This window comes from Thunnus albacares, chromosome 15 (genome assembly GCF_914725855.1).
Source record: "Thunnus albacares chromosome 15, fThuAlb1.1, whole genome shotgun sequence".
NCBI lineage: Eukaryota > Metazoa > Chordata > Actinopteri > Scombriformes > Scombridae > Thunnus > Thunnus albacares.
Window position 1 is genome coordinate 22,744,330 of NC_058120.1, and position 14,106 is coordinate 22,758,435.

At 40.3% G+C, this 14,106-nt stretch overlaps 1 protein-coding gene across 5 annotated transcripts in view; it reads left to right on the forward strand.

The window, feature by feature from the left end:
• The window catches only part of map4k5 (mitogen-activated protein kinase kinase kinase kinase 5), a 31,659-nt gene extending 20,051 nt beyond the window's left edge, over nucleotides 1-11,608 (forward strand). For 2 of the 5 annotated variants that reach the window (XM_044376094.1, XM_044376096.1), the window contains 16 exons: nucleotides 36-246; nucleotides 515-600; nucleotides 1,026-1,067; nucleotides 1,328-1,412; nucleotides 1,516-1,595; nucleotides 2,354-2,414; nucleotides 2,996-2,998; nucleotides 3,283-3,397; nucleotides 3,706-3,764; nucleotides 4,002-4,105; nucleotides 4,400-4,577; nucleotides 5,032-5,100; nucleotides 5,314-5,406; nucleotides 5,694-5,764; nucleotides 8,592-8,647; nucleotides 11,069-11,608. In XM_044376094.1, the coding sequence (XP_044232029.1) occupies nucleotides 36-246; nucleotides 515-600; nucleotides 1,026-1,067; nucleotides 1,328-1,412; nucleotides 1,516-1,595; nucleotides 2,354-2,414; nucleotides 2,996-2,998; nucleotides 3,283-3,397; nucleotides 3,706-3,764; nucleotides 4,002-4,105; nucleotides 4,400-4,577; nucleotides 5,032-5,100; nucleotides 5,314-5,406; nucleotides 5,694-5,764; nucleotides 8,592-8,647; nucleotides 11,069-11,156 (1,401 nt within the window). In that variant the 3' untranslated portion in view covers nucleotides 11,157-11,608. Of the gene's footprint in view, nucleotides 1-35; nucleotides 247-514; nucleotides 601-1,025; nucleotides 1,068-1,327; nucleotides 1,413-1,515; nucleotides 1,596-2,353; nucleotides 2,415-2,995; nucleotides 2,999-3,282; nucleotides 3,398-3,705; nucleotides 3,765-4,001; nucleotides 4,106-4,399; nucleotides 4,578-5,031; nucleotides 5,101-5,313; nucleotides 5,407-5,693; nucleotides 5,765-6,171; nucleotides 7,259-8,591; nucleotides 8,648-11,068 lie in introns of those variants that run through there. The other 3 variants (XM_044376095.1, XM_044376097.1, XM_044376098.1) reach the window with 2 other exon arrangements.
• Nucleotides 11,609-14,106: the final 2,498 nt, after the last annotated feature.

The window sequence follows — 14,106 nt, forward strand, 5'->3', positions numbered from 1 at the left end:
TTAAGTAAAATTTACCCCCCCCCATCCTCTCTCAGCCACACTTAAACAGCCCGTCAGAGGAGCTCGGCCTTAACGATGAGAGGTCTCTGACAGTTCGGAGGTTCCCTAACTCGGAGAATGGGCCGAGCCAGGTGGCTCGCAGACAGAGCACACCTGAGCAGGGCAACAAGGTGGAGCACTCATCTCCAGATTTCCTCTCTGCCAGTGTCAGCAGCCCTGGCCTTTTGTCTCACACCTCAGATCCTGGTGAGTCTCAGACTTTTTCTAAATCAACTTCCTGCAAAAACAAATCAATATGAACTTACTTATAATTGGTTTCTGTCTTCTTAAATCAAATCTGTTGCTAAATGAGCACTTATTTCATTTTTACAAGCTCTCATTAAATCTCAGTGCAAAGGTAAGGGAGCCTGATGTAAACGTGACTGATCCTTGGCTTTAGGTTCTTCATATTGGCCGGTATGATTGATCCTTATTTCACAAATGTAATTTTCATCTGCCTGCTATCTCATAACAGATGATGATTCAGATGGCAGCATGAACGGAGACAGTCCCAAGCCGCCACCCAACCGGCAGCATCGGAAGGAGAAAAAGGAATTCCCTGTGAGTTTTTTAAGATATTGCACAACATATTACGTTTCAATATGTGTCTCAATCAAGACTTCTCATCTTCAGTGTCATCGGTCATTAGAATGAAAATATCGTCTGTAGTCTCGCAGCCTATATTTCATTTGCAGAGTATCTCCCAACAAACTGAAACCTCAAATATGATGTTTTTCCTCTGTCAGATCCAAACGCTGACGGTTAAAGAGGGAAATCTGGCCTCCACTCATGTCGAAAGTTTCATTGACTTTGACAGAACACGCACTCAAAAAACAGCCTGTATTGTTTGTTTGTTTGGCTCATTGTTGTAGCTGGAGGGTGAATTACGCAGCTAAATTTAAAACAATTGTCTCTGCTTTGTTTGTGTGTTCTTCATCTATGGTATCTTATGTTTTTTTTTTGTTTCTTCTCCTCCTCCTCCTTAGAAACCAGCTATCAACGGCCTGCCACCCACTCCCAAAGTACTGGTGAGTGAATCATCTGCTTTCATTATCTCTACAGTCTTCACTCGTCCCTGCTGGCCCGGTTTCATGGGTACTGTTATTAAACTCTTGTCTGAGCTGCTGCTGTACATGCCATAGATATTTGGGGTCCGCAGAGCTTTCTGCTTTGTGGTTGATTCTGCTCAGCTCAGCTCCAGCTCCAGCTCATTAAACCCTGGCTGACATTTTAGCGCTTCGCTGAGCCAGAGGCTGTCTGTTTTCAGCTGCGTCGCTTTTCATTGCAGATGGGAGCCTGTTTCTCTAAAGTGTTTGATGGCTGTCCACTGAAGATCAACTGTGCCACATCATGGATTCATCCAGACACCAAAGGTAGAAAGGCAGACATAAGCACAGCAATACACACACAAACACACACACAGAAATAACATATTTATTAAAGCCAATACTTCATTTTTCTTCTTTCTTCTTCTAGACCAGTACCTAATCTTTGGGACGGAGGATGGCATCTATACGCTGAATCTTAATGAGCTGCATGAAGCCACGATGGAGCAGGTAACCGCAACTGACATCAATCTAAATAATAATGATCACAACCGATATTAAGAGTCCTGTTTATCCTCATTAAACAAGTTGTGGGATTTATATATTAGGAATGCCCCCTAAAGTTGATGATTTTGACAGTTGAATCAGTGCAGTTTTGTTTGCAGCAGCGTCATTGTACACAGAGCAACACATGATAGCAGCACGCCAGGCTGTAAACTTATACAAACAGAACTAGAAAACTGACTGTAATGGAGTAGAGAAGCGCGATGGAAACGGAGGGCAGAGGCTCCGGTGTGATCGTCACTACGGATGTCAGCGCTTTGAAACGCTCCTCAGTGTGTTAGGAATTAATTATTCGAAGTATGACCGGGACGCACAATGTTTATTTCTTTGACTGTATAGAAATGTTTTCACATCACAGACGATGAACAAAGAGATACAAAAACATGAGTCTTGTAGATAAAACCTGAGACGTGACATTAGGCTGTTAAAGGAGTTTAGTAAGAGGTGGCGCTGCACTGTAGTGTAACTGGCCTTAAGCTGTGAAAATATATTTCTTAAAATTGAAGGTAAGGTGTACTGAAGAGAAAAACATCAGTAATATTGTTAGGTATTTATTTTAAAAAAGAACACAAGCACCACGCAGCCTAAACTGGGAACTCATAGTCCTTTTCACAGCTGCAATTGACAAATTGATATTGATCCACTGAGAACAAACATCCAGCTATACGGTGACCGGTACCATCTTTGTTTAATTCCCTATTTAGCTGTTCCCGAGGAAGTGTACATGGCTGTACGTTATCAACAACAACCTGATGTCTTTATCAGGTAAGTGATGGATTTATCCCAGCCTCCTGCTCCACTGGCCACTGCCATAACCTGCTGCTTCTTTGTCCTGTTATCTGGCTGCCCCTGAGGGCAAGACAGTCACTCCATATCTGCAGCCTTCAAATAACTGTTTCTTTTGTTTGACATCAGAAAGCCTCTATAAGAGCTCTGTCCTTGTGGCACAGTGACTCATTTATCACACGTGGCTTAACGGCCTGTTCTTCAGCAGAAGAAATACTCACATACGTTGATCTTTGTAGGGTACAAAATATACTAGCTGCAAAAGCAAGTATAGTTTGTTTTATATATTAAAACAGACAAGCCGGTTGTACTCAGAAAGCTCAAATAATCTTTTATTTGAAACCAAACTGTCTTCGCTTTGCTGTCTTAAGAGCCGAAACCTTTTCTTGGTTTAACCGTTGAGGATGGGATTACAAAGCGTGAGGTCTACTTTCGGTTTTACCTTCAGCAGTTTGCCCCTTGGTATACTTAACCTCTGTTCTCTTCTCCTCTTCCCTTGGACACTGTCCATCCTCCTCTCGCCTGGCTTGATTTGATATTCTACTAACTGGCTTCATCAGAAGGTAATCATGCTTCACACCATCGTCACACTTCTGTTTTTACCCCTGTTCACATCTAACCTTTCTACATGTGAAAGCTGCTTCATGGGATCCAGGATTTGTTAAGCGAATTCAGCAACTGTGTTTAAAATGTATCTTTTTGTTTTTTTTTGTTAATATTCTAAAAACGGTGAAGAAAATATTTACTCAGCTCTTGTCTGTCATATTTTTTGGACTTTATTACTGCTATGCTTCTTCTTATATTTACCCATTAAGCTGATGATTGAATGTGCTGCGTTCTGCTGTAGGAAAAACCTTCCAGCTGTACTCCCACAATCTCATCGGGCTGTTTGAGCAGCTGAAGAAGCCCGGCCTGGCCGCTCAGTTCCAGACTCACCGCTTCCCAGACAAAATTTTACCCAGGTGAGATCAGCAAGCCTGGGTTCCTTTGTCTGAAGCCAAAAAACACAGCAACACCATTTGTTACACTCCTGTCACTTTTGTGATAAGGTCACAACTCTGCTTTTCTAAATTTCAATGGAATTGCTACACTCATGCTGTGCATCCCGCATATTCATTGTTGTAATTCACTGTCTGCTGTCGTGACAAATTACTGTGTTGGTTGAAAAAAAAAAAAGGAGAACAAACTACTGCACAACTTCCCTGATTCTAGACGTCATCGGCTCTTTCAAGACTGTGGTCACAACAACTTGGCTGTTTTCTCTCCTCAGGAGGTTTGCCTTGACGACTAAGATCCCCGACACAAAGGGCTGTCACAAATGCTGCATTGGTGAGTCGGTCTTTCCCATCCAGCCTCTTTGCTTTATTTATTTACGCCTCCGTCATATTCAAGTGTGTCAATACACAAGGAACATGTCCTCACTAGTCATGTCCTGCAACCTTTTTGCTCTGTAAACCCCTTATGCATTCATTTGAATGGTGTAAATTGTAAACTGTTAACTATCTAAGACCTTCATATCTCAGTCTAGCTACTCTCCTTGACATCCCTCTCCCGTCTGTTTCATAGTGAGAAACCCGTACACAGGCCACAAATACCTGTGTGGAGCGCTGCAGTCTGGGATTGTCCTGTTGCAGTGGTATGAGCCCATGCAGAGGTTTATGCTTATCAAGGTCAGTTTTCCCACCACAAACTTTATTTTTCATCCATAGTTTGTCTTTGTTGGCCTGCATGTTCTCACTGAGAGACTGTACTAGGATGACTAAAGTAAACTGAAAATGCTCCTTCCTCTTGTGCTCCGAAACTCAACTTGCACGTTCCTTTGTTGGTGTTTTTTTTTTAACAACCGTAATGCTTCTAAAATTGTGCAGCACCTTGATATAACGCAACAAAATACATTTTAATTCTGTTACTGTCAGAGCACCACTGACTCTAACCTTCTCGTCGGTTCTCTCTTCCTGCGGCAGCACTTTGACTTCCCTCTTCCCAGCCCGCTGAAAGTGTTTGAGATGCTCGTGGTCCCAGAGCAGGAATATCCTCTGGTGTGCGTGGCCATCAGCCAGGGCACCGAGCCAGGCCAGGTGGTCCGCTTTGAGACCATCAACCTCAACTCCTGCTCGTCCTGGTTCACAGAGATGGGAACAAGTAAGTCAAACTTGATGTACTCGGATGTAGATGGTTGGATAGACGCACCTTTCAAAGACTGACTAAACCAGTAAAAATCATCTTTTAGTCAGTAGTATTATTGTATTATTAGTATTACTATTGATATGTGAGTCTGTGCTGATATAATCTTGCACTTGTCACTTTGAAGCAGTTACATTTCAGGTCTTATACTTGTGGCTGCTATTTATTTGTTGTTTTGTGTACTTTATTTATATAGACATTCATATGTTGTGTATGTTGTCCAATGCTTACTGGGGATCAATAAAGTTTCATCTTATCTTATCTTATGAAATACAACATAGTCTTGACTCTCTTGTAGTTTGTGCAAGAATAGATTTTACCTTAAAGGAAGTAAAGGTTGTTGTTGTATGAAATAAATGGTACGTTGCACGAGATGTTTATCAGACGAGGTTGTTACGTTTTCTCCCTGCAGCTAATCAGCAGGTGGACGCAATCCATGTGACCCAGCTGGAGAGAGACACCGTGTTGGTGTGTTTGGACCGTAAGTAGAACCTCAGAGTTACTGTAGTTTCATTATGTGCCTTTGTCTCATATTTGTCATGATTATGTTTTGTTTTCCATATGCATACTTCTATTTTAATATTGATATATATCAGAATAAAATCTACAACTGATTTTTGTGAAATCAAGATGTAACTATTTTCTGAAAACCGCATCCTAAGAAAGAGCCTTTTATCATTTTTTTTCTCTCCAGAAAATTTGAAGATTGTTAATCTCCAGGGCAGACTGAAGTCCAACAAGAAGCTGGCATCTGAGCTCAGTTTTGACTTCTGCATTGGATCTGTTGGTAAGATTTCAGAAAAGTCTTCAACTTCACTGTCTGTATAAAGACATAAAAATACATCTAATGCTCGGTGAGACGAATGAGTCCTGACAACACACCAGCTGAAATCCTTCACCTTAAAAGGAAATATGAAGAAGTGCCCACAATCTGACAGATCGAAAGTCCATTTATAAAACACCTTTTCCTTTTTTTTAAACTGAAACCGAATTGAATTGTTCTTACAGATACTGTTTGTTCATTTTAATCACATTTGACTGATGTTTGATTTCCTAACCTCTCTTTTGTTTCAGTGTGCCTTCAGGACAGCGTCCTCGCCTTCTGGAAACACGGCATGCAGGGAAAGAGCTTTAAGTCTAATGAGGTAAAATGTCCCATAACCTTCTACAGCTGAGTGAACTCTTTATCTGCTGATACTGGTTCCAGTAGTTAGATTTAAATACAAATTCCAAACATTTTGATGCCATATTGCTGTAAAGTACATTATCTTCGATTTGAGGCTTTTAAAAATGACACTTGAAGTTCTCATAAACATTTTTAAGCCTTTTTGATACTTAAAAAATCTGAAATATCAATGAAATCAATATTGATGGCAAAATATCAGCATCTAATTTCATGTATCTGCAGTGACTACAGAGTGGAAACTCTATATGCAGTTTCTGACGCCTTCCTGAATACAACTTGTTGTTCTACACATGAACAAACACCTCTGGTTGTTGTCAACAATGACCCTGAGTACTGGCTGTTTACATGCGTAGCTACATGCTGTAGGTGATCCCAGGAGATTAGACCTCAGGTGGAGCCAGACAAAATGTCTTTGTGTCGGCCCCGAGGTAATGAATTTGTCCGCCATTCACGGAGGGATTCCATGTTAACCTGATCACGAGTTGCGCTCAGCGGCACAATAAAAGTTCAAGAGATCACAGGGAGGTGAAGCATTCTGTTTTTATGAAAAGTGATATGGTGATAGGGGCCACCCTTTTGAAAGCTCACTGTGTCAGACCTGGTCCCGCAGCACTCGGATGAAACAGAAGGTCTGTTTGCCGCGTCTGTGCCCAGCCCAGCTTGACAGTTCTCCCATAGCAAGGATTTTTGAAATGTCAGCGGCCATGCAAAATTCATGCTCAATCATAAACGAAACCCGTCACACAACAGGGAGCAGCACTAAATAATTCAGCCTTTGTCTCGTTATGATTCCTTTCAAAAGCGATGGCATTCAAAAGGGGGGGGCAGGCCTATTGATCCGAGCTTGCTCCGGTGGGTGCTTCTCCGAACACCCGAGACCTTGTTCTCGTTAAGGCTTAAACAGATCAGATCTCTCCCAAGGCCAAGGACTTACACCTAGCAGGTGTCAGCCGCCGACTGTCTCGCATCTGTCGACAAGTTTTCATGACACGTGTCAACACGTGGGAGTGTTTTTGAAGGGGCCCTTGTCTTTTTAAACTGCAAAGAGTCAGGCTACATCTTCTGACTGGTACAGGTAAGCTCCAGGATTGTACATAATAACACAGAATCCCTAAAGACATCACTCACTTCCCTGCAGTCTGTTAAAAACATGTAGACGTTTTGGAGTTAAACGCACAATACGTGATCCAAATGTAAACAGTGGGCCCTCCACCAGAAAACAAAACACAGAACAGGAATCTGCTGACTCGCATATTGATTAACTTAGACTGACACTAAACAATCATCAAATCTAGCTTAATAATGTTCTCTGATGCTATTTAAAGTTTGTTTATATCAGTAATGTTGGAAAAAAAACAACTAAATGTTATTTTTTTCACCATTAAGTCAAATTCTTCAATTATAAATGCAAATATAGTTTTATTTTTATGTCCAAAAACACAGATTGGGCCTTCAATCCTAATCCTAATTGTATTTCACCCCTTTATTTGACACATTTGGTAGCATATGACACTATGGGCATTTTTAAATCTTTTTGAGTCCAGTTAGTTGGACTCTGCCATGTTTTCCCTCGTGGTGGGATTAGTTTGGGCAGGTCTGAACACAGCAATCGTACTCAGGTCTGACCCTTTAGAGGATTTGGTCTCGGTACGGCCCCAACAAAACCCTGGAGCGGTTTATTTGCAGTAGGGATGGGTATCCTTAGGATTTTATTGATACCGATATCGATACTGATACTTATCGATACTCTTATTGATACTACTCTCCATAATTTGGTGCAAAAAATAAAGACATGACATGAAAAGATGTGAAAAGATTCAACAGTTATTTTATTATTAACGGCTACAAACGTCTGGTGTTTATGTGTCTTAACGCTGCGTCACTACCAGAAACTAAACTTAAACAATATTACAAATCACCAAAGAACAACAGTCCCTGAGCCTCTTAGAAGTTAACAGAAATAGATAACAATGAAATTAACTTAAAAACATAAAGAGTAAACATATGTAAACAGAACAATGTAGATTATTTGGCCCACAAAAAAATACATCAACATTTTCTGTTTAGGAAAATGAGCGTGTTGGTTTCACTAAAGACTTTATAATGATAATGAGCGTTAAGGCCCAAACACTGAAAGCGATAATTGGTGTTCCTTGTTTGATTTGTGTTGATTGATGCTCCTGCGGTGCGCTGCAGGCATCAGATCTGAAATACCAACAACGCAGATTTCGTCCTGTTGTTCTTTGTATTTACTGCTGTGTTAGTGGGATGTAATGAATGAATGAAAAGGAGAAATGCAGACGAGGAAAATGAAACTAAGAGCATCTGTTTCCACAGTAAATCATCTGTTGTGTGTTTGACGTTTATTTGTGCTTCACAACGTAACCGCTGGGAAAAATCAAATCAATCAAAAATCTCTCGACCGCCACTGATCTCGCTCTCTCTCTCTCTTTCTCTCTCTCGCACATAAAATTCTCACATGACTTGTAGTGATGCATTTTGGTTCACTTGGATTTTTCTGTGTGTGAAAAGAAACTGAACCAACGCACCAACTCATCTATTGATTCAGACCTGAGCTTAACGATTTATAGGTGTAAAAACTCCCCAACACAGGAGCCACTCATGCTGAAAACTTATACCCGTGTGTGTTGTAAAGTCCTCTGGTGAAAATGACTTTAATTCTGTTTATATAATCTTTCTTGCTTTTCAACACCTCATCTGGTCTCTGCACCACCACTACTTCACACATACAAATAACCAGTTGTTTCTTTTTTTTTAATTCACAGGTGACCCAGGAGATTTCTGATCCAAGCAGAGTCTTCCGCCTCCTTGGATCTGACAGGTTGGTGCAGATATATTTCCATCTTTAGCTTCATCAGTGCACACGAGTGATCAAACGGAACAAACACGTACCACAAGAATCTCAAAGGAGTTAAAAAAAAAACAACTAACAAAATGAGTCTCTACGCCTTCGTCTCAACAGTTCATCCGTCTTTCAATCAGTGCTGCTGTTGGTATCATTTAACGGCCCCCGACCTCCATGAAACCAGGTCATCTTGATTATGGCCGTCCTCCCTCAGGTCTTTGTGTTTTTCTATTACCTGGAAACCATCGAACAAACTTCTCACCTGCTGCGTCCTGAGCCCTCAGCGCTCATCTTCTGCTGGCTCCGGCACATCTCTCACTGTGCTGATATTTTTACCTGCAGCTGTGTTTTTCTCTCTCTCACTCTTCTGTTCATCGGTCCTCAAACCAATTATCTGTTTCTGTCCAAATATTTTACTCTCTATCGAATCTAAACCCTACCGGCCCTGTGGGAAATAACTCAATTAGTAAAATATTGTAGGGCTGCAACTGGCAGTTATTAGATTAATCAATATATCATTTTGTCTATGAAATGTCAGAAAAAGGTGAAAAGTGCTCATTATATTCCCCTAAAGTCCAAGTTGATGTCATCAGATTTCTTGTTTTGTGTGACAAACGGTCCAAAACCCAAAATAAATCGGTTTACTGTCACACAAGATGAACAAAAGTAACAAATCATCACAGAGGAGAAGCTGGAATAAGGGAATGTTTGGTATTTCTGCTTGAAAAATAACTTAAATAAGTCGATTAATTGACTAATCTTTTTGGCTTTAATGTATTATTGAGGAATCAACTAATGATCTCAGCACTATAACAAAGTCACCTGTAAAAGAAATAATGTCACAGTTCAAAATATCTTTACGAACGTGCAGGTATGTCAGTGAAGGCAGCAGCTTCACTCTGTCCAGGCTGATATGATGACGGTCGGTTTCAGCTGCACACACAGCACGATGTGATTTTGCGTCGTACCTCACACACACACACACACACATACACACACACACACACACACACAGAGATCATGCAGTGCAGGACTGTGATGACTCCTGATGGAGCCGCTCCGCCTGTGGCACCGGAGCGAGTCCTCTCTCTCTCTCTCTGCCCAGCCCTCCATGTTTTATTCACCGCCGGCCGGGCACTGCCAGCCTGGTTTGAGTGTCTCTCCTTGCCTCTGTAATTTCATCTGATGGAACGGACAGTGTGGGCCGCAGCGTCCCTGCTCACCTGTCACCGCCAAGAGACGGATGCCATCTAAAGATGCACCTACCGCCGTCCCGATCCGTCATCCGACTCGTTTAATCCGCCGTTTAACGTGTACGACTGTGTCATTGTGCTGATACCATGAACATGATGCTTTGAGCTGTGAATTGGCAGATTTTCTTCTCTCAGTAAACTGCACAGAAAGCTGCTGGTAACTTAAGTTAATAGTGATCCTTGTATATTATTTTTAAAGTTTTCTGTCGTTCTTGTAGAGACGTTTATTCTATTATCTGTCAAATCTTTAAAAGTTCAAACTACAAAACAGTTCACATTATGCAGTTTTTCAAAGCACACTATACTGTATGTTTTTAGATTAGATTCTACTATATAAGCTGCCACTAGTTTCCATCCATTTACAAAGTTATAATTACATAACTTTGACTAAAAATAAAGCTGTCAAAATGTTTGATTTTTCAAACCACACTGAAATGGACTGAAACCAGCAGCTGCCTGGAAGGAAAAAAAGTATCTAAACACAGTAGTATGGTTTTGAAAAATGGTCAATGTTACAGGAACAGTTCAGTGTTTTGGGAAATCTACTTATTTGCTCTCTTGCTGAGAGTTGGATGAGAAGTTTGATACGACTCTCACGTCTGGCTGTTATATATGAAGCTAGAGCCAGCAGGCGATTAGCTTAGCATGAAGACTGGAAACTGAAAACGCACAAGTGTAATCCCCAAAATGTCAAAATATTCCTTAAATATCCATGTAATCATTTGTTATTTATGGCTTAGGTTGTTCCATGTGTTGTTCATATTGTCCGCTCACATATTTCAAGTCGGATTCTGACTCAAACTGATATATTTTGAGATTTATTTTTTATATTTCAAATAAAGAACGAGAGAAAAAAGCAAAATCAGACCAGTCGGGACAGAGCGGGCTCACTGGGAGGGAGGCCGTAAAGAGACAGGAGCTAAAACAACCTGTTTCAGACAGAGGCTGAACTGAGGAGCTGCATTAAGAGCCAGTAGAAGATAAATAAGGAGTTTTTTGAACTGTAAATAATGCAAAGATATTCCAGAATATAAATATAGACCTGAATGTCCCCTTTAAAGTCTCCCGAAGGTGCAGCTGTGACCTTCCACCAGGTATCGTAACCTCCTTCATGTAGTGTTTCTCCTCTGTGTTTCTCTGGCAGGGTGGTGGTCTTGGAGAGCCGACCAACAGACAACCCCACGGCCCTGAGCAACCTCTACATTTTAGCAGGTCACGAGAACAGTTACTGATCCTCCGCCAGAGACCCGAAGGCTCCCAGAGAGAAGCAGACGAGATGCATCGATATATTTTTTTTTTTTTTTTTTTTTGGGAGAAAATTCCAGACTTTCCACCCGAGGTTCTGTGTCATAGGAAATGTCTGGAATTAATAAAGTTATTGGGAGCTTTTGTTACTGCTGACTGGATCCACAGGTCAGTGAGAGAGGAGCCTCTCCAGTACGGATTCATGAGTAGCCTTATAACCAGCAACACGTTCACCGCAGCCCCCCCCCCCCCCCCCCCCCCCCCCGATCGTCACAAGCGACGAGGAAACTGTTGTGAACAGAAGGTGGAAAAAAATCTCAAACGAGCATTGTTACTTAGCATTTTTCTCACTTTTCTGTACTGTGTACTGAGTTACAAACGCGTTATCTAGAGGTATTATTGATTTTTTTTTTTTTTTTTAAAGTGCCATTAAAATTCACAAGAATTTGTGATTGTATTAGCAAACCATGGGAGATTTCTGTTTATCGTCCGTAACGTGTCACTCATAATCACCGCCCGTGGCAAACGTTATACTGTAGGCTTGAGAGGAGATTTTTTTATGAGCTCTGTAGTCAGACTAATAGATCAGTTTAAACAGAAACCCATGAGCCATGTGGGTTATTTAAGCAATATTTATTAACCTCGTGTTAAGTAATAGGGTATGTTGGATTTACAGACAGAGACAGTGCAGTCCTGCTGTGTGCGGATTAACTACCTAGTGAACAGATCCTGAGCAGCTTTTGGGTTATTTTTACTGCTATGTAATATAGTCGCATCTCTCCTGCTCTGCTGCATTTTTAGAAGTTGAATATAATGTAAAAAAAAAAAATTTTTTTCTTTACCCTCCTCCTTTTATAGACCTTTTACTTCTTATTATTTGCACCATGTAAGCACTTTTGTACATTTTTTTTTTTTTTTAATTTAAAATAAAATGACAAAATGAGGGACAATGCTAGGTTTTGTTAACATCTTTGCATTCCCTTCGCAAAATGTTTAATGTATGCTGTTTTTGTAATAAAAAAAAAGCTGTTGTTAACATGATAAATGGATTCAGCTTTTATTTTTTTGTGTTGTTGTTGTTGTTGTTGTTGTGAGATCTTGGCTTGATGATGCACTCAATGTCGCTCGTCGCTGATGATGAGTCTCTGCTGGGAGGAACAGAGAGAGACGAGTGAGTATTAGTTTCCATTATTTTCCCCCGTTCAGTCTACCATTCCTGTCACTAATTGGTCTCAGTGCGACAGGACAGCACGTCAGGGTTACATTTTCCCGTTTGCAGCTCACACATGCTGGATGATGTCAGACAGATGTGGGTTTAAGGTTGTGAGTGTATTGATGAGCACCAGAAACTTGAAAATGACTGTAAGATTCAGTCTGGTGCTGCTGACTTAAACTGATTCCAGATGTGAGAGGATTCAGGTAATTTAAGGAAAGTGACATGTTTACCTGTGTGGGTGTTTACTCTGATGTTTACCTGCCTGTGTATTGATAAATACATCTCTGATGCTCCGTCTGTCAGGTGTGTAAATCTTACAAGTCTGCAAAGAAACCCCCACAGGACTCCTGTTCTCCTCTGGTCCTGGAGGTGGAGTCTGTTCCTATGGGGACAAGCTCGGAGAAGAGAGAAAATGTGTCAAGTTGGTCGGTGAGAGAGTCAGTAGATAGAGCTGGAAGTTAGATGATTTCACCTTCAAAGTAAAAATACTGGCAGTTCATTCACTAAAACAGATGGTGTAAAGGTTATATTATTTCTGTCTATCTTTACTCTCTGTTTAACTAATGTTATGTGTCTTCTTTAAATCTGGTTTTAAAATAAAGAATTTTAACAAAGCATTTTAATTTTAACACCTCACTCAAACTAAACTTTGACAGCATAAAGTCTGAAAACATTTGAAGATCCCTAAAATTATGACAACAATTTCTTCTTTTTATAACAGAGTTGCCATGCAATAAACACAACACAACAAAAAATAATTAGAGTTTTAAAATGACAGGTAATAAAAATCATCAGTATCACTTCCAGAGGAGACTCAGTTCAGGATTTTATCAGAATGGATACAGAACAGGAAACCATATTATTTGGGGTCTTTCTTTTCGGCTTGAGCACTTTAAAAGGGTTCAGAAAAGTGCTATATCAATATATAATACTATTCTTTTCATCAGTAGTATCAATTAGTGTTGTCATCAAAAACTGCACAGTTAAATGAAGGTTTCTGAGCTCTGCTTTTTATCTCCCCATGTGTTGAATTAAATGTATCAAATAAAATTAAAGTCTGTCTCCACTCAAAAATATGTTTGTCTTCTTGTTCCTTCAGTTGCATGTTTGAGCTTCACTGTGCAGAATGAATGAGGCCTACAAACATGATTTGTGACATTACAACTGTATTTGAAGCCAATCCTGGTCCGATATTAAACTTACACAACTGTGATGTGGAAACTTGAAGCCTTCAGTGCACAAACACTGAGAATTGACTTTAAAGTGACGAAGGAGACATCTTGTGTCCAGCAGTGAAACTTCTGAGATAAAAAAAAAATATTTGTATATTCATAGATTCTGGATTTTTTTAATGAGGGAGAAGGAAGAGGTGAAATTTTAAGGATTTTAACAAGATAATGGAACTTTTTCCGTGGAAAAAACGTATCAGACACAAATTATTATTCAAAGTTGCTACCAAGCAGTTCAAGTCCAGTGGATCTACTTCAATGGTGCAAAGGTAGACAGTAAAATACCAGAAGTAAAAAAGGCTACCAAATTAGGTTACCAAAACTGAAAAATGAATTAGTTAATTTCATATATAAAATGACACTTTCCTTGTAGTAATAGGTAACAACTCATAACTAACTGCAGCAACGGAAGTAAATGAAGTCTTGAAAGTTGATGCAAACAGTTCCTACAGGTTCCAGACCCTGCAGAGCCGAGCAGCACCCTCCGGTCTG